We start from the raw sequence: 23,889 nt of genomic DNA, 5'->3' as shown, positions 1-23,889 counted from the left end.
GACAAATGTCTAACCAGTGACCAACTGAACATGTGAGTAGGCAAAGGCAGTACGTACCTGTGTTTGTAGTCCTTTAAAACCCTGTTAGTGTAAAAGGTGGCGGCGTCATTCATCTCCTTGACATAAGGACCAGGTTTGGGGGACTGAGAAAACAGGACCATCACCCAAGCATAGAAGGGGGAAAAAAAAAAACAGGATAAGAAAGAAAAAGTCTTAAAGAAGAAAAGCAAGGGAGACATGGACTTGAAAGATGGAAGCAAATTCTGCCCTGGGAGGGCGACTGAAACACTTGGCACTCAGAACAGAAAGCATTGAACTTCAAAGAGAAAAGGCAGATGCCCTTGGCCTGAGCAGGCCTCTTCCGTCAGCGCATGAGACTGTGGACATTGTGGAGAGGGAGCGTGGAGGCGGCCGTGAGTGCTCCCAAACACTCCAGCAAGGTGAGGAGGCACAGGGCAATCTCGTGGCTGGACTCACCACGGCGATCCATCCAAGGGCGGGGATGCTCTCGCTGACGGCCGAAAGATGATTAAACATGGTACTGCCCCGGTTTCTCTCTCGGAAGGTCTGGATTTCCTGAATCTTTTCCGATATGGGTTTCAGAAGCGCAGCCACGTCATTCTGCAAGCAGTGAGACATAGAGGGCTGTGACAGCAGCATTGCACTTCTCCGCATGCTGGCCCATTGGTTCACGCTCCAATGGCCGCCGCTGCGGGCGCTGATCCAATGGCAGGAGCCAGGTACTTCTCCTGGTCTTAGGCCCCGGGCTCAGAAAGAAACATAAGTATCTTTGAGAAAGGAGCAGATTTGTTCTTTGCTATGTTCATCCCTGTTTCCCCAGCTTCAGCTTCAACCAGCGCTGATAGAAGTTACTTGGGAAAAATACTGCCTCTGCACTGAACACGTCTAGCTTTTATTTCTTGTCGTTACTCCCTAACCAATGCAGTGGAAAGATTACTTACATAGCATTCCTATGCATCATAAGTAAGTGAGAGCTGTTTTAAAGCATACAGGGCCTGGCTCCTGCCATCGGATCGGTGCGGTGCGCCGGCCGCAGCGCGCCGGCCGCGGCGGCCATTGGAGGGTGAACCAACGGCAAAGGAAGACCTTTCTCTCTCTCTCTCTCACTGTCCACTCTGCCTGTCAAAAAAAAAAAAAAAAAAAAAAAAAAAAAAGCATACAGGGGATGGGCATATGCTATATGCAAATACTATGCCATTTTCTGGAATGGACCTGAGCGTTGTGGATTTGGCTATGTGTAGGGGTCCTAAACCCAATCCTCCACGGATACTGAGGGACAACAGTACTGTTTTCACTCTAGATCTATGAAAATTGACGATCTTTAAAAACCAGACTTGGTGCTGTCTCTTGAGATGCGGGAAAAGCCCACCAGTCTACTACAGCTCCAATCTGGGAGACTCTTGCATGGAAAATGGTGACATGCAGTGCATATCAATTCTACTGTCTTTGAAAAAATTTTTAAAAAATTTATTAGAGAGAGAGAGAGAGAGAAATAGATACATATTTTCTCCCATCTGCAGTTCAGTCCCCAAATTCTTGCAATGGTCCCAGGCTGAGGGCCAAAGCCAGGAGCTGGGAACTCAGTCTGAGTATGTATTCAAATGGAACCCACAGATCACACACTGCAGCGACACAAAGGAAAGGTGCGGTGAGCGAGAGGTTAGGGAAAAGGATGTCTTCCTCTTCCTGTGGGGATGCTGAGGGAGGGTGTCCTTGGTTTCGCCACAACCCATGGGAAAACGTGGAAACCTTTCACTAAGGCTCTTTTTAAGAAAACATGGTGCCTTACTCTATTTATAAGGACTTTGGTTTAGCTTCCTACATCATCCCCAGTCCTTTGGGCCTGTGACTACTGGTCATGTCACTCATGATTAATGCAAGCACTGACGTCTCTAGTCATGAGGAAAGAACTTTGAAAACCATGTGAGTTGAGTGATGAGGCTGCACAGAGCCAAGCACTTCACAGCATCACAGAGCCAGGCGCTCCCTAACCCTGCAGCTGCTCTGAACATCTCCCCTCCCACTCCCACCCCATCTGCTCAGCACGCTCACCTCTCTTTAGGTGTCAGGAGCAGATTCAAGGATGTTTCTTGGATTTTTTGATATGTGTGTGCTCCACAGGAAAAAAACAAAAACAAAAACAAAAACAAAGGTCCTATATTCAGCTTCTAAAAGTAGCTGGAGAGCTTTACATTGCATTTTATTAAATCTACTTGCAGGAAGTAAGAAGAGGAGGCTCTTTGTAGCTTTTTCATTTCTTTATCCGAGATCTCAGAGCAATCACTTCCACTCATGGCTACATCTTGGAACCACTTGGGGGTGGGGATGGGGCTTTGGACCCCAAACATGGAGATTCAGATTCAGCCTGTCTGGCGGTGACCTGGGTGGAGGTGGGGCATTGGAAATCCCACCCTTTCCCCTGTGATTTTTTTTTTTTTTTGACAGGCAGAATGGACAGTGAGAGAGAGAGACAGAGAGAAAGGTCTTCCTTTGCTGTTGGTTCACCCTCCAATGGCCGCCGCGGCCGGCGCACTGCGGCCGGCGCACCGCGTTGATCCAATGGCAGGAGCCAGGTGCTTCTCCTGGTCTCCCATGGGGTGCAGGCCCAAGTACTTGGGCCATCCTCGACTGCCTTCCCGGGCCACAGAAGAGAGCTGGCCTGGAAGAGGGGCAACCGGGACAGAATCCGGCACCCCGACCGGGACTAGAACCTGGGGTGCCGGCGCCGCAAGGCGGAGGATTAGCCTAGCGAGCCGCGGCGCCGGCACCCTCTGTGATTTTAATCCCTGCTACAGTGGTGGCCTCACACCGCAAAGGACAGTCACTTCTGCCACAGACAGCAAAACTATCAGGGAAGAAGTTATGAACAGTTGCAGCAGCTTCTCAACTCCTCCCCTAAAGAAAATGTTGGAGGTGAAGGCTTTGCTGTCAGCACAACCTTTGTTCAAATCTCAGCTCTGCCACTTACTGCTCATGGGGCCCTGAACACTTTGCTTGATTTGCTCTTTGGTTTCTTCATCCATAAAGCATAGATGATAATACTTATGATCTAGAGGCTACAAGAAATATTGAACTTTTTGAAAAAGAGATTCACTTTATTTGAAAGAGTTACAGAGAGAGAGAGAGAGAGTAAGAGAGTGAGAGAGCACTTCCATCTGTGGGTTCACTCCCCAGATGGCTGCAATGGCCAGGGCTGGTCCAGGCCAAAGCTGGGAACTGGGACCTTCACCAGGGTCTCCCATGTAGGTGCAGGGACCCAAGTACTTGGGACACTGTTTTTTGCTTTTCCCAGGCCATTAGCACGGAGCTGGCTAGGAAATGGAACAACTGGTGTTGGATGCTGGTGGTGCAGGCTGTGGCTTTACCACTATGCTACAGTGCTGGACCCAGATACTGAATTTTAATTCCTTGGCGCATAAGATTAAGTGTTTTAATTCCTTGGCGCACAATAAGAATAAGTGTTTGTTATGGTATGGTGCACTTAGCTCATCCTGGATGTAAAAAGGATGCTGTCTCCTACAATATGTAATATTTATTTGTTTCAAATATATGTGTATTTAAGATCAGAGGGGCTCCTAGAAACATCCACATAGGCTAAGAAGACTTTAGGATCACAGGAGTCTAAATCAGGTTACTTAGCTCAGCTTTCTGACAGAAGTAATTGAGCAGGTCACAATTAGCTTCCTGAAAAATAGGGTGGACAAGGTGGCACAGTGGTTAAGATTCCACTTGGGACACCTACATCCTGTACTGGAAAGCCTGGGCTTGAGTCCTGGCTCTGCTTCCAATTCCAACTTTGTGCTTATGAACACCCTGGGAGGCAGCAGGTGATGATGGTCAAGTACTTGAATCCCCATCACCCACTTGAGAGACCCAGATGGAGTTCCTGGTGTTGGCCTGGCCCAGGCCTGGCTGTTGTGGGTATTTGGGGATTGAACCAGCAGATGAAAGACCTCTCTCTCCCCCTTTCAAATAAATAAAAGTAAATTAATTTAAAAACAGCCATTAAAATAGATTATAAAATATCAGAGAGGATTCCAAATAATGGAATAGGGAGGGAGCTTACTGCTCTAGTCTAGGGGAAGATAGTTTAAAAAAGTGGAGAGAGCATGGTCTCAGTGAAGAGTCAGGGGAAAATTGCAGAGGAAACTCCAAGCAAATTAGAGGGACACTTTGGACCTATGCGGAGGTCATGGATGCACACAACTTAGGACCCCAGCAGCCAAGAGCCTCAGCACCAGCTTTGAAGAGGGAGGTGAGGCCAGATGTCAGCAGCCCAAACCACTGGCAATAAAGCTACAGGAAAAACCTGGTGTGAGTCTGGCTAGGAGTACCTGCCAACCTAGAGGAAAAAAAAGGGGCATCTCTCTCTCCCCAACCACCTGGCACCAGTGTCCTGTAATTAGCTAAGAGAGGAAGGGTGCCATTTTGGACATTCGTTAACAGCTGGGCCAACCTGTATCTGCACACCCAGTAACCAGCCAAGAAGAGATGCCCGAGTCTGTTTGGGAGAATTAACAGGGGGATGGATGCTTGTGACTGTGGGAGCCTTGTGTGCCAGCACTGTGAAAACACTGTGGCTATAGGGGTGGGTACAAGGTGTGGCTGGGACTTTGGGAAGTCACTGTGGGCAGCTCCACATGCTTGGGTTGCCCGATTCCCTGGTGAAGGTCATTGCTGCAGGATCCATGCTCACACTGAGGACTGCACAGATCCTTTGTGTGGTTCTTGTGGTGGTGCGGATGAATATTATACCCACTGGGACTAGTGCCCAGGCATTGGTCTCCTTGGAGGAGAGGAGCTGAGCATGAGACTACGCCAACAGAGTTGATCAAACCTGCCCTCTGATAAAAAAAAATAAGGGAGATTAAACATGCCCAACTTGGGTACCACCTTGGATATTCCCCTCACCCTGGAGCACTCAACACACCCAGCACACACCTCTGGGTATTCACTGAAAAAGCTGACACTCCACTAAGCCACAGAGGCATTGTCCAAAGATGAAATCCACCACAAGGGGAAAAAGTATCTCCACAAATGCCTAAAAATAAATGCAGCAATTCAAGAAACAAGAATAAGGAAGACAACATGATGCCCCCAAAGGAACACAATAACACTTCAATACTAGAATGTGAAGATTAAAGGGTTGAAGAAATTCTGGAAATGGAATTCTGGAAATGGAATTCAAAATATTGATCACAGGATTACTTACGAGTAATCAAAAGCAAATCCATGAATTAAAGAAATCCATACATAACATGAATGAAAATTTTTCCCATGAAATTGAGATTTTTAAAAAGAAATAAAAATGAAATACTGGAAATGAAGAATTCAATAGAACAAATAAAAAATGTGGTGGAAAGCCTTAACAGAGCCAGTGAGGCAGAAGAAAGAATATCTGAATTAGAAAACAAATCTCTGGAAATTTTACAATCAGACAAAAAAAAAGTTCAAAAAGTAAAAAACAGTGTTGGAGATTTATGGGATACTATCAAACAACCCAACATATAGGTTTTAAGAGTTCCCTAAGGAGTAGAAAGGGAAATTAGATTGGAAGGCCTTGTTAGTGAAATGATGACTGAAAATTTCTCTAATTTGGAGAAAGAAATGGATGCCGAAGTACAGGAAGCGCATAGAACTCCTAATAGACACGACAAGAAAAGATCTTCATCATGACACACTGTAGTCAAATTCTCCAGAGTAAAACAGAAAGAAAATATTTTAAAATGTGTGTGAGAGAAATGCCAGATTACTTTCAGAAGAGCTCCAATTAGACTCACAGCTAACTTCTCATCAGAAACCCTACAGGCTAGGAGAGAATGGCAAGATATAGTTCAAGTCTTAAGAGACAAAAACTGTCATCCCTGAAAAGCTTTCATTTATTAATGAAGGTGAAATAGAGACCTTTCATAATAAACAGAAACTGAATTTGTCACCATACATCCAGCCTTACAAAAGATGCTTAAAGATGTACTACACACAGAAACATGGTCATCACTATGAAAGAAAAGTGAAGGCAGAAAATCTCCCAGTAAAAGTATAAAGGAAATCCAAAGTAAACAATAGGAATATTAATGGAAAAAAGTCAGGGCCAAGTAATTACTTATCAATAGTCACACAGACTGTAAATGGCTCAACTCTCCAGTTAAAAGATGCAGACTGGCTGAATGAATCAATCTATTTGCTGCCTACAAGAAACACATCTCACCAATAAAGATACATGCAGTCTGAAAGTGAAAGGATAGAAAAAGATATTCCATGCCAACAGAAACCAAAAAAGAACTGGTGTAGCCATCCTAACATGAGACAAAATAGACTTTAACACAAAAACTGCTAAAAGAGACAAAGAAGGACATTAGGTAATGATTAAGGGATCAACTCAACAGGAAGATGTAACTATTATAACTGTATATGCACCTAATTACAGAACCTGGCTATTTAAAAGAAATTTTTTTTTATTTAATGAATATAAATTTCCAAAGTACAGCTTATGGATTGCAATGGCTTCCCCCCCATAACATCCCTCCCACCCGCAACCCTCCCCTTTCCCACTCCCTCTCCCCTTCCATTCACATCAAGATTCATTTATATACAGAAGATCAGTTTAGCATACATTAAGTAAAGATTTCAACAGTTTGCTCCCACACAGAAACATAAAGTGAAAAATACTGTTTGAGTACTAGTTATAGCATTAAATCTCAATGTACAGCACACTAAGGACAAAGATCCTACATGAGGAGTAAGTGCACAGTGACTCCTGTTGTTGACTTAACAAATTGACACTCTTGTTTATGGCCTCAGTAATCGCCGTAGGCTCTTGTCATGAGCTGCCAAGGCTATGGAAGCCCCCTGAGTTCACCGACTCTGATCATATTTAGACAAGGCCATGATCAAAGTGGAAGTTCTCTCCTCCCTTCAGAGAAAGGTACCTCCTTTCAAAGAAATGTTAACAGATCTATAGGGAGACACGGACTCCAATACAATAGTAATGGTGGAATTCAATACCCTAATTTCATCAGTGGACAGATCAACCAGACAGAAAATCAGCAAGGACACTACAGAGTTAATCTACATTATAGACCTAATGGACCTAACAGATATCTACAGAACTTTTCATACTACTGTTGCAGAATATACATTCTTGTTACCAGTGCAGGGAACTTTCTCTAGGATAGAACACATAATAGGCCATAAAGAAAGTCTCAGCAAACTCAAAAAAACTAAAATCTCACCATGCATCTTCTCAGACCACAGTGGAATGAAGCTGGAAATTAACAACTCAAGGGGAAATTAACAACTCATGGGGACTGAACAATATGCTCCTAAATGAACAGTGGGTCATTGAAGAAATCAAAAGACAAATTAAAAATTTCTGGAAATGAATGAAGACAATACAATTTATCAAAACTTATAAGATACAGCAAACGCAATGATAAGAGGAAAGTTTATAGCAATTAGTACCTACAAGAAGAAACTGCAAAGGCACCAAATAAATGAGCTGTCAGTGCATCTCAAGGATTTACAAAAACATCAAACCAAGCCCAAAACTAGTAGGAGGAAAGAAATAATTAAAATTAGAGAAGAATCAGCAAAATTTAAACAAAAAAGTACAAAAGATCAGTGAAATGAAGAGCTGAGTTTTTGAAAAAATAAATAAAATGGATATACCATTGTCCCAACTAACCAAAAAAAAAAAAAAAAAAAAAGAACTAACTCCAATTCTTTTCAAATTATTTGAAACAACTTGAAGGGGAGGGAATCTTCCCAAACTCCTTCTATGAAGCCAGCATCACCTTAATTCCTAAACCTGAAAATGATACAACAGAGAAAGACAACTACATACCAAGTTCCCTGATGAACATAGATGCAAAAATCCTCAACAAAATATTAGCCAATCAAATCCAACAACACATCAGAAAGATCATTCACTCAGACCAAGTAGGATTTGCAAATCAATGTGATACATCATGTTAACAAATTGAAGAAAAGACCTCACTCCTGTTAGAATGGCTTTCATACAGAAATCAAGAAACAACAAATGCTGGTGAGGATGTGGGAATATAAGAACCCTAGTCTATTGTTGGTGGGAATGTAAAGGGATACAGCCACTGTGGAAGACAGTATGGATATACCTCATAAATCAGAATATAGACCTACCATATGACCTAGCCATCCCACTCCTGGGAATTTATCCAAGGGAAATGAGATCAGCATAGGAAAGAATTATCTGTACGCCATGTTTATTACAGCTCAATTCACAATGGCTAAGATGTGGAATCAACCCAAATTTCAATCAATTGAAGACTTGATAACACAATTATGGGATATGTATACCATGGAATACTACACAGTGGTAAAAAAATAAAAGCAATCCTGTTGTTTTCGACAAAATGGATGAAAATGGAAAACATCATATTTAGTGAAATAAGCTAGTCCCAAAAGGACAAATACCATATGTTCTCCCTGATCTGTGATAACTAATAGAATGCTTCAAAGGAAATCTATAGAAGTGAAATTGACATACTGAGATGCGATGACTTTGAACAGACCTTGACTCGACTGTTAAGGAAAATATTTTTTTTCCATAGTATTTGTTGAACTCTTTACTTACTACAGAGTTAATCTTTTATGTATAAAATTAACTGACAATAGGTCTTAGTAAAAAATAATAGGAATAGGAGAGGGAGGAGTAAGAAGGGTGAGAGGGTGGGTACAGTGGTCAGTGTTCCTAACCTTGTATTTATGAAATGCATGAAGTTTGTATACCTTAAATTAAAGTTTTCTGGCAAAAAAGAAAATATCAGAGGACATTCACATATAATAAGGATGAGCATCTCAGGAAGCACTTGTTCCAGTTATGCAGTGTATGTGTGTGTAGTGGGCTGCAAAAAAATTGTTTCTTTTTGTGACTTTCAGTCCACATGTTTGAGAACCATGGAAATAATCCAATTCTCTCATTCTACATACAGGGATATAAGCTCCAGAAGATAATTTGCTGAGACCAGATCAGCTTACAAGAGTTGGCAAATCTGCAGCTGGAACCTAGCTCTTCTGGGGAGCCTTGAGACAATTCTCTGTATTGAGCACTGAGAACAATGTGGTTGCCTTTTCACACGCAGTTTTCTTCTCTACCAACAAGATTAGGGAAATTCATGGTGGAGACAGTAAGAGCTCAGGTTCTAGAATGAGACTGCTTAGGTTCAATCCTTTCTCCATAGTGAACTAGGCTTACACAAATCACTTGAACCTAATCACCAAAGTTGCCCAAGATTCCATGATCTAACTTGCAAAACAAGGTTCATAGGGTACTCCACAGGGATGTTATGAGGAGCAAATGAGAAGACGTGTCTGCATGTGGCAAGAGGTGCAGAGCATGGTGGGCATTCAACACATGGCCAGTGAGCTGCGAGATGCTGCCACTTAGAAAGTCAGATTGGCCATTCGACTGAGCTCTCTCCTGTCACACATGTGAACAAGGGAGAGCAGTTTCCTGAGATTTGCAAATGGACAGAGGACCTGTTTTTAATTGCAGGAAACAAAAACAGATAGGGAAGGAAAGCAAAGTGTTCTCAAAGTTCTCAGTGGACTTCTAGATCCTCCATATCGAAGGAAGGGAAACCAAAGATCTGCTGCAGAAGCTAGCTGGTTCTCGTAAAAATCCACAAAACCTCCCTGCCTTCTCTCCTTCCCTTCTGGTCATTACAAAGCAAAGGTCTTACCGATTTGGCATGAAGACCAGGAATCAGGGTTGTTATGGTCTGTGTCGTGTCCTCCCTGGTTCACACACTTAAGCCCCGGCTCCCAGGACCTCAATGTTGCCATATTTGGAGATTAAAAAAAAAAAAAAAAAAAAAACTAGTGAAGTTAAAAGGAGGTCATTATCATGGACTTTAATCCAATGATTATCCAATCCAATGACTATTGGATTATGTTATTAATCCAATGTGACTGGTGTCTTTATAAAAAGAGGACCTTTGGACATGGGTAACACACAGCGGGAGGATGATGTAAGGACACAGGCAGACGCCTCACCTAGCCAAGGAGTGAGGCCTCAGACGATATCAACCTTGCTGGCACCTTGATCTTACACTTCTGTGGCACTTTGTTATGGCAGCTCTAGCAAACGATTAAAGGGTCTAAGAGCATTTCAGGAAAAGCAAAACAAAAATAAAACAGAAAAAAAATTCCCTAAACTCTTCCCCCTCCCAAAACCCTTAACAATAAACCAATCAAAAAAAAAAATCTAACGATTCCCACCCCCAAACAACGCTATCCCATTTCTGCTCCTTAATGACTGCCAAAAGTAATTTTTAAATGCTCTCCCTAAAATTTCACTCTATAGAGAGCAAATATCTCTCTCTTTTCAGTCCCAATTCAACACCTGATTAAAGGTCTGGCATACATTTTCCCATCCTAACTTTCTCCAACAATTTACTGAGCTATAATATTCTCCATGCAATGGCATAGTTGAGAAAGACCAGAATATTGAAATTGTTGGTGCCACTTGGCCAACTGGTTCGAGGGAACAAGAAGCAGAAACTAAGTATTTACAATGCTAGGGAGATTTATTAAGGCCATCTTGGTTCATCTCTAACTTCCCAAGAACAAACTCTAAAGTCTGAAGAGACAGAGTATTCTGGAAGATATTTTATATTGGTTATCTGATGAAAGCATCATAAAGATTGAGAAAGTTTCCTTTTGCCTTAGTTTGGCAATTGCATGAGAACTGTCATCATTTTAAGAAAAGAAAGCAATGCTGGGAGAACCGAGTACGACAGCTGTTTGTACAACGCCAATAAAGAACACAACTTCTATTCTGTGCCAATAGATTTCTCCTGTACTTTAAAGCAGGCTTATCTTCCCTGGTTCATCCTGAACCTTCACAGCTGGAACCCAAACTCAGAGAGGACAGCAGAGCGGATCCTGTGATATCAGCCAAGGCTCAGTGTGTGGGATGTTAAAGTGGACAAATGGGCAGGCTGTTGGTTAGAGGTACTTCTGCCTGTTTAGCTATTAATCATGTATTAGGCTGAGTTGCATGGATGTCGATTAAATGTAGACAAGGATCTTCCACTGAAGGAGACCACCTTTCTCCCCCAGTGGAGTGAACACAGTGTGCTTTGGAAGGACTTTAAATTGCTCAAGTTCACATACATGTCAACAAGATCACTATTATTCTTAGTTTCACAACTCTTCCCTCAGGTTTCTTTTATTCTGAAAGACAAGAAATGTTCAAGGTTCGTGCAAGGATGAGCCCCTCCCTAAGATTCTGTGCCTTTTAAAGGATGCAAAAATGGCCCAAGTGGAGGTGACACATGAGCCAACTGCAAGTTCTCAGCAAATGCGTCCAAGAGCTCTGAGCTGCAGTGCTGAGCTTTGGAGAGTATTTTAGGACTCCATGTCTTTATGACCTTAGCTTCTGCTTTAAAGTTGAAGAATTGAGCCCCATTATCAGCTTCATCTAAGTTTCACTCCAGAAGTAACTGAATTGTTTTGCAGAAAGTAAAATGAAAGAGTTTTATCAGCAACCTTTGTAGAAACTTTACCCTAAAAGGAAAACCAAATTCCCACTCATGCTGTTTTGTAAGAGATGGAACAAACTCTGAGAGTTTGACCTCAAAGATGTGTCATTGAGTAAAACCAAAAAAGACTGTTATTTCTGGAATCCAGAGTGCTCATGCGGTTCTCCATCAGGTGGGAAATGGTCCATCATTGTTATTTCTTTTTGAATAATCTATTTTTCTTATTATAACTTTATTATACATTTTTTGGGAAGCATTGGAAAGCACAGATGGGAAAACACAAGTATAGGTAGATACTGGTGTCCATTTTTTCTCTTTAGCTATAATTACTACAGATATCTTTAAAAATAACAATATCTTTAAATTGTGGCTTTTCAAACCATAAAGAATGATTCTAAGAGCCAAATTCAAGCAGTTCAATTAAAACAAGCAAGTGCACAAATAAAATCCCATTTGCATATTTCTGGCAAGTACTGTGAGAATTCTATCATTTTAGGAAGAAGGTTTCAAAGGCAAATTTTACACTACAAATGCATTACCATTACAATTCAAGCATGAAAGTAAAACTTGAACTTCTTAATGTTTGGATCTTCCCCACATTTAAAATTCTAAGAAAGATCATATCAAGTGATATTCTTAGAAAATCATATTACAAAATATTTATCATTATTACCCCGGTTTATGTATGCTTTTGTACAATGTTTTACCAGTTGACTTCCTTTGGATTTGCTTTTGTGTACGTGTGTGTGTGTGTGTGTGTGTGTGAGCATACAGCTAGCAAACACACAGAGAGACATGTATTAAAGAATTAACAGAGAATTTTTATTCAATTCTATTGGCTTCTTTACATATTCTAAATTCTGGCATGTACACACTTTTCCTTTGTAATCAGAGGACAAGTTTCATTTTATTTTATTTTTTAAAGATTTATTTATTTATTTTGAAGGTCAGAGTTACAGAAAGAAGGCAAGGCGGGGAGAGAGAGAGAGAGGTCTTCCATCCGCTAGTTCATTCCCTAATTGGCCGCAATGGGCAGAGCTGAGCCAATCTGAAGCCAGGAGCCAGGAGCCAGGAGCTTCTTCCGAGTCTTCCACATGGGTGCAGGGGCCCAAGCACTTGAGCCACCTTCCACTGCTTTCCCACACCATAGCAGAGCTGGATTGGAAGTGGAGCAGCTGGGACTCAAACTGGCACCCATATGGGATGCTGACATGGCAGGCAGCGGCCTTACCTGTTATGCCACAGCACCGGCCCCAGGACAAATTTCAAAACCTACTAACCACTGTGCATCTTCAAAGGCAGAAAAAAATTGGGGGCTGATGTGGCACAGAGGGTTAAGCCACTGCCTGCAAAGCCAGCATTTCATATGGGTGCCAGTTCAAGTCCTGGCTGCTCCACTTCTTCTCCAGTTCCCTGTTAATGTGCCTGAGAAAGCAACAGAAGATGGCCCAAATCCCTGGACCCCTGCCACCCCTGTGGGAAACCTGGATGAAGCTCCTGGCTCTCGGTTACAGCCTTGCCTACCCTTGGCCATTGTGGCTGTTTGGGGAGTGAACCAGCAGACGGGAGATCTTTCTCTGTGACTCTGCCTTTCAAATAAATAAAAAGAAATCTTCACAAGTAGAAAAAAGATAATATAGGTACTATTGAATTTGCATATATCAGAAAATATTAACCTCATTCTTCCAATCAGGGAGTGACTTCAGGAAAACACATTCAAAGCTTGCCAGAATAAATTATTCAAACAAAGAAGAACCAAGTTTTCTCAAGCAAAGATCATTCAAGTAAGGAATAGCATTTACATCTAAAACTATAACACTGGGGTGCCTTCTAGTAATTGAAGCAATTGTTTTCACCATTTTTAAAGTCAGAAGCAAGCTTTTAAACCTCAGAAATGTAAAACTGTGTTACTTTTGCTTTGGGCAACCACTGAGATTTCCCCTTTATGTTCTTTTTATGTAAAACATTTTTACTGTCCAGGAACATTTAGGAGATTTCAGAATATGCCTCATGGAAACATTTTCAAAAATGCTTGTGCATTTTAGACAACTTGAGAATTGAAAGTGCTTGCAAAAGTGTCATAGAAGTCAATCTAAATAAACAAATCCACCAAGTATCACCAATGTACATGAGGCCATGATGCTGACATTGCATTGCATAATGACATATTCCTTGGAACATATTTTTTTTAAATAAACTTATATTTTAATTCAATTTTCCCATGAGCTCTTTTTCCCTTTAGCTTTTATTTATTTGAGAGGCAGAGAGACAAACATACTTTCATCCACTGATTCACTCTACAAATGCCCACATTGATCCTGACTGTGGCTGATGCTGGGAGGAAAAGGAACTCAGCAGAGGTCTCACATGGCTGGCAAGGACCAAATTACTTGAGCCAGGAAGCTGGAGTCAAGAACTAGGGCTAGGGGCTGGGGCTATGGCATAGTAGGCTAAGCTTCCGCCTGCAGCACAGGCACCTCATATGGGTGCTGGTTCATGTCTCGGCTGCTCCTCTTCAGATTCAGCTCTCTGCTTATGGACTGGGAAAGCAGTGGAAGATGGCTCAAGTGCTTGGGCCCCTGCACCCCCGTGGGAGATCAGGAAGAAGCTCCTGGCTCCTGGCTTCAGAATGGCTCAGCTCTGGCCATCACAGGCATTTGGGGAGTGAACCAGCGGATGGAAGACCTTTCTCTCTCTCTCTCTCTGTAACTCTACCTTTCAAATAAAAATAAACAAACAAACAAATAAACAAATAAAATAACAGAAGCAGGGCTAGATATTGAACACAGGCACTCCCAGTATCAGATACAGGCTGTTTAACTGGTGTTTTATCTGCTAGGCCAAATATTTTTTATGTTCCCAGAAGATATTTTTATATGTTCATAAGATTTTACAGTTCACATATATGCCTCATTTTAGGGTTGCTAAGCTCTTAAAAATGCACTCAAGGATCTGAAATGCTTCTGATTATAGTCCTTAAAAATCATCCATTTACAGCAGGGGTGGGGAACCTTGTTTCTGCCAAGGGCTATTTGGATATTTATAACATCATTTGCAGGCCACACAAAATGATCAACTTAAAAATTAGCCTGTTATAGATTTATTGAATTTCAAGACCCGCCTGTGGGTGCCTTCGCAGGGCCAGACCAAATTATTCTACAGGCCTTATACGGTCTGCAGCCTGGGGGACATTCTCCACCCCAGTCTAGAGCAAAATCTGGTAACTTGGTCTTCTCAGGGAATTCAGTGCTTTAGAGAGCTGCATCGTCCTGCCAGCCCAAAGAGAAGCTTTTCACATGCATAAAATCCTACTGAATTTTTTAACTCAAATCTTTCAACAACCCATGATTCTCATCAGCACAATTTTTTTTTCAGTAATAGTTTTTGTTCTTAAATGATTTCAGACATACAGAAAGTATAGAGAATACGAATGGGCTCCCATGTATATGAAATAGAATTTAGTAGTGTGTGGAGGCTCAGGGTCTAAACTATGAAGCTCCTCCTCTGCCACTGGGCACGCCATGGCCTGCAGTCTGGGACATGGGATGATGCAGGTAAGACCTCAGGGTGGCACTGATGTGTGAAGTCCAATTGTTCTATTTTTCTCATAAACGTAGAGCAGTGCACTTGCTGTGGCAAACTGGAAGTTTTTAATGGAAAATCTTTTCTACAAAAGTTTGAGAGTCATTTCTGAAGTCATTGCCTTCCTCTGCAGATAACAGTCATTAAGTTGTAAGGGTTTATGTGGGATTTTGGGGCCACTGGACCAATGAGCAACAGACATTTCTCAGTCAGTTCTTACTCGCTATTTTGGTCTTTGCCACTGTTCACAGGTGTGAACTCTACCTCTCATCAGTTCTAGATTTGGTAGTGCACTATTTGGGGAAGGGCTTACTCTAAAACTAACCATTTCTTTATCCAAACAAGAACACGGTTTTGCTGACATGACATGTGGGCTACAGTCTTCTCTAATCTCTTAATGCCTGACACTTTTCAGGAGGGTAGGTATGTGATATAAAAAAGTCAAGTTCAAGGGCCGGCATTGTGGCATAGCAGATAAAGCTGCCATCTGCAATGCCAGCATACCATATGGGTGCTGGTTTGAGTCCTGGCTGCTCCACTTCTTATCTGGTTCCCTGCTAAAGGTCTGGGGAAAAGCATCAGAAGATGGTCCAAGTGCTTGGGCCGCCATACCCATGTGGAAGACCCGGAAGAAGTTCCTGGTTCCTGGCTTTGGCCTGGTCCAATCCTGGCCATTGTTGTCCTCTGGGGAGTGAACCAGCTAATGGAAGCTAATGGAAGCTCTCTCTCTCTCTCTCTCTCTGTGTAACTCTTTGCTTTCAATTTTTTTTAAAGTCAAGTTCAATGGAAATCTAAACATTTAATGCAATGACCCACAACAATTTGTGTCCCTAGAATATCTTGTATCCTGAATCTTGGTGCAAGAACAGGGGTTGGAAGATGATAGAAAAAAAAAATAAAAAACAAACAAACAAAAATTCCTTAACATAAACTGACCCTTCAGGCTAAGATTTGTAGCTTTCACTATAGTTGTTCTGATAGATGCTTTCACCGATGGTACAAAGAAGAGCCCAGAGAAAATATCTTTTCTATTCATGCAATGGTGAGAAGGCTGACAAGTGAATATAGGATACACACAAAGCTCTACTGTAACTCTCTTTATAAATGGGTTCCTGTAAAATTCTGGGTTCATGGCAGGGGCATAGGATGAGCTGGTCTATTTGAGATACAAAGAAGGAAGTAATGGCTCAATAAGCGACAATGACAGATAGAGGCATACAAAATGACTACAGAGAGAAATCAGAAATTTGAGGGGAAAATTACGTTGAAAATCAAAGCTGAACTTGGTTATCCACAATAGGAATAAGAAATGAGAAGACTCTCATCGAGCATTTTGTTATTGTTTCCGTTTATTTTATTGGCTCAGCTGAGAAGACATTAACTCTTACCCTATCTGGGAGGTACCATCTGGCTTCTGACAATGATGAATTTTATAATCATCTATAATTTTACTTTATGAGACTCTGCACATTAAAAGTGAAGAGCAGTGGATCTTACTGTGCTTTAGTCAAACCTACAGCAACTTCACTAATAATTCCCAGGGTTATAAACTGGAGAGAACCGTCCAAATCATTTAAATTCACCAGCTTTATAAAATCTAAGACTAAATACACAGATCAAAAATCAGTTCTTTGAAATGGAAAAAAAGTTTTCTAAACTGCCATCTATTTTTCTACCAATGGTGGGTGAGCACTGACCACACGCCAGACACCATGTGGACTGGTTTTCATCAGTTGTGTCTACTTTCTCATGGTAAACCTGTTTAAGTTAAAGCTTTCATCTGAAAAATCCCAGCCCAAGTCAACAGCACGTGCCAAGTCGTTGTCTTTCCCCCGAATCAGTGAACTCCTGATGGAAGGATGGCCAGATCTGTTCTCTGAGATTCATTTAGTTAAGCTGAGAAATCTTTAGCTTCAATCTCAAACTTAGCAGATACATAGAATTTCAACATTTACCCCTGAGTCTTCAGACATCCACAAGGTAGAGAAACCATTACTGCCTGGAATCACAGTAATTACTGGGTACTTAGCTCCAATTACTTGTAACTGGCAATGTGCTTTCTCTTTTAAGGCTAGCACAATCTTCAAAAGATGCCACTGTTTGCTCTTCTCCAGAGTGGTACACCCAACTCAGCACCTGCCACAGTGCGGTGAGCAGCTCCACACCAGCGATGCCTCCTCCTGGCTAACAGAGGTTGAGGGGGAGGATGTTGCACATGCATCTCCCTTTGGGGACTCATAATTCTTCTTGGATATGAGAGATCTTCAAGAAGCTTATGGAAAATGCCTCCTTGAAAAAAGCTATGCATGGATTTCAAAATTTCTTTTGCACCAAAATAAACTTTTTTTTTGACAGGCAGAGTGGATAGTGAGAGAGAGAGAGAGAGAAAGGTCTTCCTTTACCATTGGTTCACCCTCCAATGGCTGCCACGGCTGGCGCGCTGCGGCCGGCGCACCGTGCTGATCCGAAGCCAGGAGCCAGGTGCTTCTCCTGGTCTCCCATGGGGTGCAGGGCCCAAGAACTTGGGCCATCCTCCACTGCACTCCCGGGCCACAGCAGAGAGCTGGCCTGGAAGAGGGGCAACCGGGACAGAATCCGGTGCCTCAATCAGGACTAGAACCCGGTGTGCCGGCACCGCTAGGTGGAGGATTAGCCTATTGAACCGTGGCGCCGGCCCAAAATAAACTTTTAAAAAATAATCCATTTATTAGAGAGAGAGAGTGTAGCTCACTCTCCCAATGTCTTCAACAGCAAGGGCTGGGTCAGGTCGAAGCTGGAAGCTGGGGATTCAGTTAAGGTCTCCCATGCGTGGGACAGGGATGCAAGTGTTTGAAACATCATCTGCTGCTTCTCAGAGTGTGTATTAGCAGGAAGCTGGAGTCAGGAGCTGAAGTGAGACACTGAACCCAGGACTTCCAATGTGGGATGTAGGCATCTTCACTGGTAGGCTAAACACCTGCTCCCTAAGTATCTTTTCAATTTCCACTAGCTTTCTTTTTTTAAAAACTGATGCATAGTTTTTTTTCATAATATACTTTTTATTTTTCTTTTTAATTAATTTATTTGAGAGTCAGAGTTACAAAGAGAGAGAGAAGGAGAGGCAGAGAGAGAGAGAGAGAGGTCCTCCATCCACTGGCTCACTCCCCAACTGGCTGCGATCTGAAACCAGGAGTCAAGAGCTTCCTCAGGGTCCCAAGAACTCAGGCCATCCTCCACTGCTTTCCCAGGCCACAGCAGAGAGCTGGATAGGAAGTGGAGCAGCCGGGACCCGAACCGGTGCCCACATGGGATGCCGGCACTGCAAGCAGTGGCTTTACCCACTACATCACAGCGCTGGCCCCTCCACTAACTTTTAAAAGACTTCTCATATGAACTTAGGTACTAAAGAAATCTATGTTTTAAATTTTTAAAAACTATTTTTATTTGAAAGACAGAGAGACAAAGACAGAGACAGACAGAGAAACTCTATCCACTAATTTACTCCCCAAATACCTGCAAGAGCCAGAGTTAAGCCAGGCTGAAGCAAGGAGCCCAGAGCTCCCAATGAGTCTCCCATATGGGTGGCAGGAACCCAGCTACTTGAGTCATGATCTGCTGCCTCCGAGGGTGGGCACTGGCAGGCAGTTGGTTCAAAAGCAGAAGCAGGACTCAAATCCTGATATAGGATGCAAGCAACCCAAGCAGCATTCTTTTCCGTCATCCAAAATATGTTTATTGGGAAGATTTCCCAGCATCTTGACTCAGGGTGCTCTGAGTGCTGCTTCCTTCTGAAGGGACATCCTTCTGAAAGCCTGGCTTTTCCTCCCCTGGGTTGGTGGATGACAGTGGAGCAGCCACCACACAAACCTACCATTTGTGCATGGCTGAAAGCCGTGGAGATCTGAGCGCATCCTGGGCACCTCAGACCCATGAAATAGGAACTGGGGCTCTGCACCAGGTGCTTCTTCTTGTGTTCCCTCTTCCCTTCCGGAGAGGGACAGAGGAGATCCTTTTCGAGAGGCACATTCGTGTGAGCAGGTTGTTCGTCACCTCCGGAAAGCCCAAGCAGCATTTTAACCACCCTGCCAAATGCCCACCACTGAGGAAACCTGTGTAACTCTGCCTTGAAAAGACTGGAGGAGGCCCCTACATGGGAGAAGACAATGTGCTTGACTAAATCTGCTCATTGAAATGTTAATCTCGCCCAAAAATGCCTTCACAGAAACACCCCGAACAATATTCGACCGAAGACACTTTGTGGCCCAGTCAAAAAATTTTTAAAAGATTTATTTGAAAGACAGAATGACAGAGAGCGAGTGAGAGAGAGAGATATCTTTGACCTGCTGGGTCACTCCCCAAATGCCCACAACAATCAGTCTGGGCCAGGCTGAAGCCAAGGGCCACGAATTCCATCCTGGTTTACTATATGGATGGCAGGGCCCAACCATTGAGGCCACCACCTGCTGCCTTCTCAGATGCATTAGTAGGAAGCTGGATTGGAAGCGGAGCAGCAGGGACTCCAACTCCAATTCCAGTATGGGATTCCAGTCACCACAGCACCAGCCCTGGCCCAGTCAAGTTGACACATAGAACAAACTGTCCAAGCAGGAGACAGCGAAAGAGCAGTAACCATAACAAATAACTACGCCACGTAGCACGTTAGGTGTCAAAGCCATGCAGGGGGGCGATGCTGTGGCACACAGCAGGTTAAGTCTCTGCCTGCAGTGCCGGCATCCCATACGGGCGCCAGTTCTGGCCCCGGCTGCTCTTCTTCTGATCCAGCTCTCTGCCACAGCCTGGAAAAGCAGTGGAAGATGGCCCAAGTGCTTGGGCTCCTGCACCTGCATGGGAGACCCTGAAGAAGCTCCTGGCTCCTGGCTTTGGATCTGCTCAACTCCAGCTGTTGCAGCCATTTGGGGAATGAAGACCTTTCTGTCTGTCTGTAACTCTGCCTCTCAAATGAATAAATAAAATCTTTTTTTTTTTTTTTTTGGTTTGCAGAAATGTGTTGATATTTCGGAGATATTTACTCTTCTATCCCATGAGCATCCAATCAGCTGCCTTTCAAGAAGTGGCATATCACTGCTGCCACAAAATCCCTTCATCTTTCCATGGTATAGCACACAAGTTTCAGGATCTGCTTCAAGATGAAAAATAAGTTTATCCTATTCAATTTTAAATAAAATCTTTAAAAAAAGCCTTGGGGGAAATCTACAGCTGCATGAGGGAGGCTGGAAACAGAAATGGTGGATTCAATTTCAAACAGGTCTCATTGAGGAAGCGACATAGCTGGATGCGACATTAGCCACGTGGACATCTGGGTAAGAGGTTTCTGACAGAAGAAATAGCCCCTGCAAAGATCCCAAGGTTGGAACAGGTGTTCAGGGTTCATGGCACAGCAAACAGATGGTAGACCTGCAATGCAGAGAGTGAGGGGAAGTGGCGGGGCTGGAGGCTGTGTTGGAAATGGGAGGGTGGGGGCACAGATCGCCAGGCTGCTGACAGGACCTTGGCCTGGTTCTGAGCAGAGAAATGCATGGTGTGTCTTTTCTAAGGCTAACCCTGGCTGCTGCACTCAGAGGAGACCGCTGGGGCATCAGGGCAGAAGCGAGGAGATCCTTTTTGAGACGACTGCAATAATTCAGAGAGGACAGATGGAGGTAGCTGGCGCTAGAGTGACTTCAGTGGGGACTGCAGCAAGAGGTGGACTGCAGATCGGTTGTGTGACGTAAGAGCAAATGAGGGGCTGGTGCCGCAGCTCAATAGGCTAATCCTCTGCCTTGTGGCGCCAGCACACTGGGTTCTAGTCCCGGTCAGGGCGCTGGATTCTGTCCTGGTTGCTTCTCTTCCTGTCTAGCTCTCTGCTGTGGCCCGGGAGGGCAGTGGAGGATGGCCCAAGTCCTTGGACCCTGTACCCCATGGGAGACCAGGAGAAGCACCTGGCTCCTGCCATCGGATCAGCGCGGTGTGCCAGCCGCAGTGGCCATTGGAGGGTGAACCAACGGCAAAGGAAGACCTTTCTCTCTGTCTCTCTCTCTCACTGTCCACTGTGTCTGTCAAAAAAAAAAAAAAAAAATGAGGAATTGGGAACGATGCCTTCATTTCTGACCTGGGTGACCAGAAGGCTGGAGTCACTTTACCATCCACTGAGAAAGGGACATGGCAGAAGGGGCAGACTGAGCAGAAAGAGCCGGAGTTCAGATTTAGACATATTATGTAGATGCTCCTCGACCAGGCTTTCCCAGGACACAGCCCTCGCTGATATCACCTGCAGTGCAGCTGTCTTGTCCTTAAGGTCCCCCTCCTCCAGTTCAGCCCCTTTCCTGTCTCCCCTCTTCAGTTTGTCTCTGCTGGTCAGTGTCTTCTCACAGCAGCTCAGTACTCCACATCAACGTGCTCTGTGTCCCTGTGCTCAGTACAATCCGGTTCCAATTTAGTCCAATGCAATGCATAAATACGCAATTGGTCCCTGGGTTCCATATGACTCAGTTCCAATCCGGATCAACACAAAGTGGAAGCAGCAATGCTCTGTTCTCATATACACCGCCGGTGCTTTAGGCCAAACGTCAGCCAGTGGTAAGCTCTGTGCTGTTTTGCTCTGGCCATGGTTTAGGCAGAGTCATGCACTCTGGCCAGCAGCAATGGTTTGTGAGCTGGCTATCTCGGATTATGGCTACAGTCTGTGGTTGGTGATACAATTATTTTTGCTCATTTCCCAGGTCAATGACTCATTAGATCCTGAAACTAGCTGACCCATAAAGACAGCAAGCTTTTGGACTTGGCTTCATCTGAACCGGATTTTGATTCACTGAGGTAATGGACAGCAGCATGCTATTGAAGACAGTTGGCTTGGTTAGACCCAATCTCGTTGTACAAGTGGATACTGGTGGCAGTCTGGTTCGCATTTTAATCCTAAACACAGTAAGGCGAATAATGGACAAATGAATAAATGCACACACCAATGTGGAAGGGAAACCTGAAAATGAAGCCCCTGGGAAACTGGATGCAGCCTGCGTAGCAGAAATCTCAAGATGGAAGTGGCTTCTCTTGTTTCCATACAAACATTTTTCATTCATAAGGAACGAAAGAATCAGATAATGTCTTCTATGTTCTCTGCCTCTGTTTTTCTTCATAATCTTCTTTCCTGCCTGCTGCCCACTGATGCTGACCTTACCATACGTCGTTGTTCCTTTTTTTCCCCCATTAAAATATTTATTAGGCACCTTTCATGCCAGATTTCACTGTAAGAACTTGGAATATATTAGTGAGAACAGAAAAGACCTCCCCCAAGGGTTTACAAGCCATCAACAAACAGACAAGAAACAACAGGCATATGAAATATCCTAGCATGAAGAACAAAGTGGCCAGAGAGGCCGGGGAGTTTTTCTTCAAGTAAAAGGGCGTGGGCGAGAGTATCTGCCAGGCACGGTATTTGATGGCTGCCCGGCTGATGCTGTTGGACCTGGCCAGGCTGTCACGCACAGCAGCGGATCACACCGGAATGTGGATCATGGGTGAAAGGCAAGCAGGAAACAGAAGTAGGGAGAAGCTGCCTTCCCTCCTCTGACTTCAGTTACTCAGGGGCCAACCATCACTCTCAGTTCCAGCTGTTCTTGGCCTTGGCACCTAGTGGATAATAAGCTGGCAGCTGCTTAGCATCGCACGAAACCCACAAGGATCCACTTGACCCCTTTGGTGTGGCCCTCACCTGGCTTTTCTCTTTTGGGTCTTTTTTTCAGCTCTGACCCCTTCTCACTTGCTACTCTACAGAGCTGGCTTTATGAGCTAGACTCAGCTTCTGGACTTTTTTTGTGTGTGTGTGACACCAGATTACAAAATTGAAGCACCAATCCATGCACCCTACTACTGGCTAGCATCACAAGGAAGGAGGGAAAATATGTAACTACTTCCCATCACTGGTTTTAGAAGACTTCTCTGAACTTGTAATATGGACCTCTCCAGCGTTACACATTACTGCTGTAATAAAAAAAAATCTAATTCCTGCGAAGGAAAAGAGCCAATGGAGTCAAACCTTGTCCTTCCCTCTGGCACAATAAATGCTGCTTCTTCCAGAATAAACACAGGGACAGGCTGTGACCAAACACAACCGGGCTGAGCAGCCACTGGGACCGACATGATCCTCACCATCAGGAAATCCACAAAAAAAGTATCTGCAGGTGTCCCTTGGGGTAAAGGTCATCTGAAGATCATTTTGGCAGTGGGGGCAGGAATAGAAAGGCAGTGAACATTTACTGCTTGCCTACTATAAATCATGCACTGAACTTTGGAGTCTACGTATTATTTAAATATTGCAAAACCTGGAAAGGTTGGCAAGATCGGCACTATTACCCCTGTTTTACGAACGCAGGAACAAGGCTGAGACATAGTTAGTAGCTTGCCCAAGAGCATCTGGCTAGAACCTGGACTTGATCTTAGATAAGCCTGGTTCCCAAAGCTTACGTTCTTAGGATCTGAAAACAGCTCTGACTTTGGAGTAGGACACTTCTGGTCCTACCTTCACTTTCACAATGGTCTGAGCCCCAGCATCTTCCTGAGAAGTCAGCAACATTCATCCAAAAGGTTCTGGTGATGACTACATCAGGAACAGTGTGTACCCTGGCTGACACACAGTGGAGGTCTGAGCTGCCATCATGACTGCCAATGTTCAAGCAATTTTACTAACCTCAGATACCGACGAAAAGCCATGTCATTGCCAACTGGACAAAACGGGGTGATTTTCGGTTAAACACCGTTGTTGATAAAAGAATGAAGAGCATAGTGCCTG

At 43.7% G+C, this 23,889-nt stretch overlaps 2 protein-coding genes across 4 annotated transcripts in view; both read right to left on the bottom strand.

The window, feature by feature from the left end:
• Positions 1-23,889, bottom strand: part of CAP2 (cyclase associated actin cytoskeleton regulatory protein 2) — a 160,307-nt gene that overhangs the window by 42,839 nt on the left and 93,579 nt on the right. For all 3 annotated transcript variants that reach the window (XM_070074307.1, XM_002720865.5, XM_070074305.1), the window contains exons 5-6: positions 478-621; positions 58-143 (exon numbers count right to left, since the gene is read on the bottom strand). In XM_070074307.1, coding sequence (XP_069930408.1) covers positions 58-143; positions 478-621 — 230 coding nt within the window. The remainder of the gene's footprint in view (positions 1-57; positions 144-477; positions 622-23,889) is intronic.
• On the bottom strand, positions 18,143-19,298 carry LOC108178875 (uncharacterized). The gene has a single exon (XM_070074309.1). It carries the CDS (start codon positions 19,174-19,176, stop codon positions 18,598-18,600), a length of 579 nt encoding a protein of 192 aa, XP_069930410.1. The 5' UTR covers positions 19,177-19,298; the 3' UTR covers positions 18,143-18,597.

This window comes from Oryctolagus cuniculus, chromosome 5 (genome assembly GCF_964237555.1).
Source record: "Oryctolagus cuniculus chromosome 5, mOryCun1.1, whole genome shotgun sequence".
Taxonomy (NCBI): Eukaryota; Metazoa; Chordata; class Mammalia; order Lagomorpha; family Leporidae; genus Oryctolagus; species Oryctolagus cuniculus.
The sequence above is the reverse complement of the archived record's forward strand: the minus strand, read 5'-3'. Positions and strand labels throughout refer to the sequence as shown.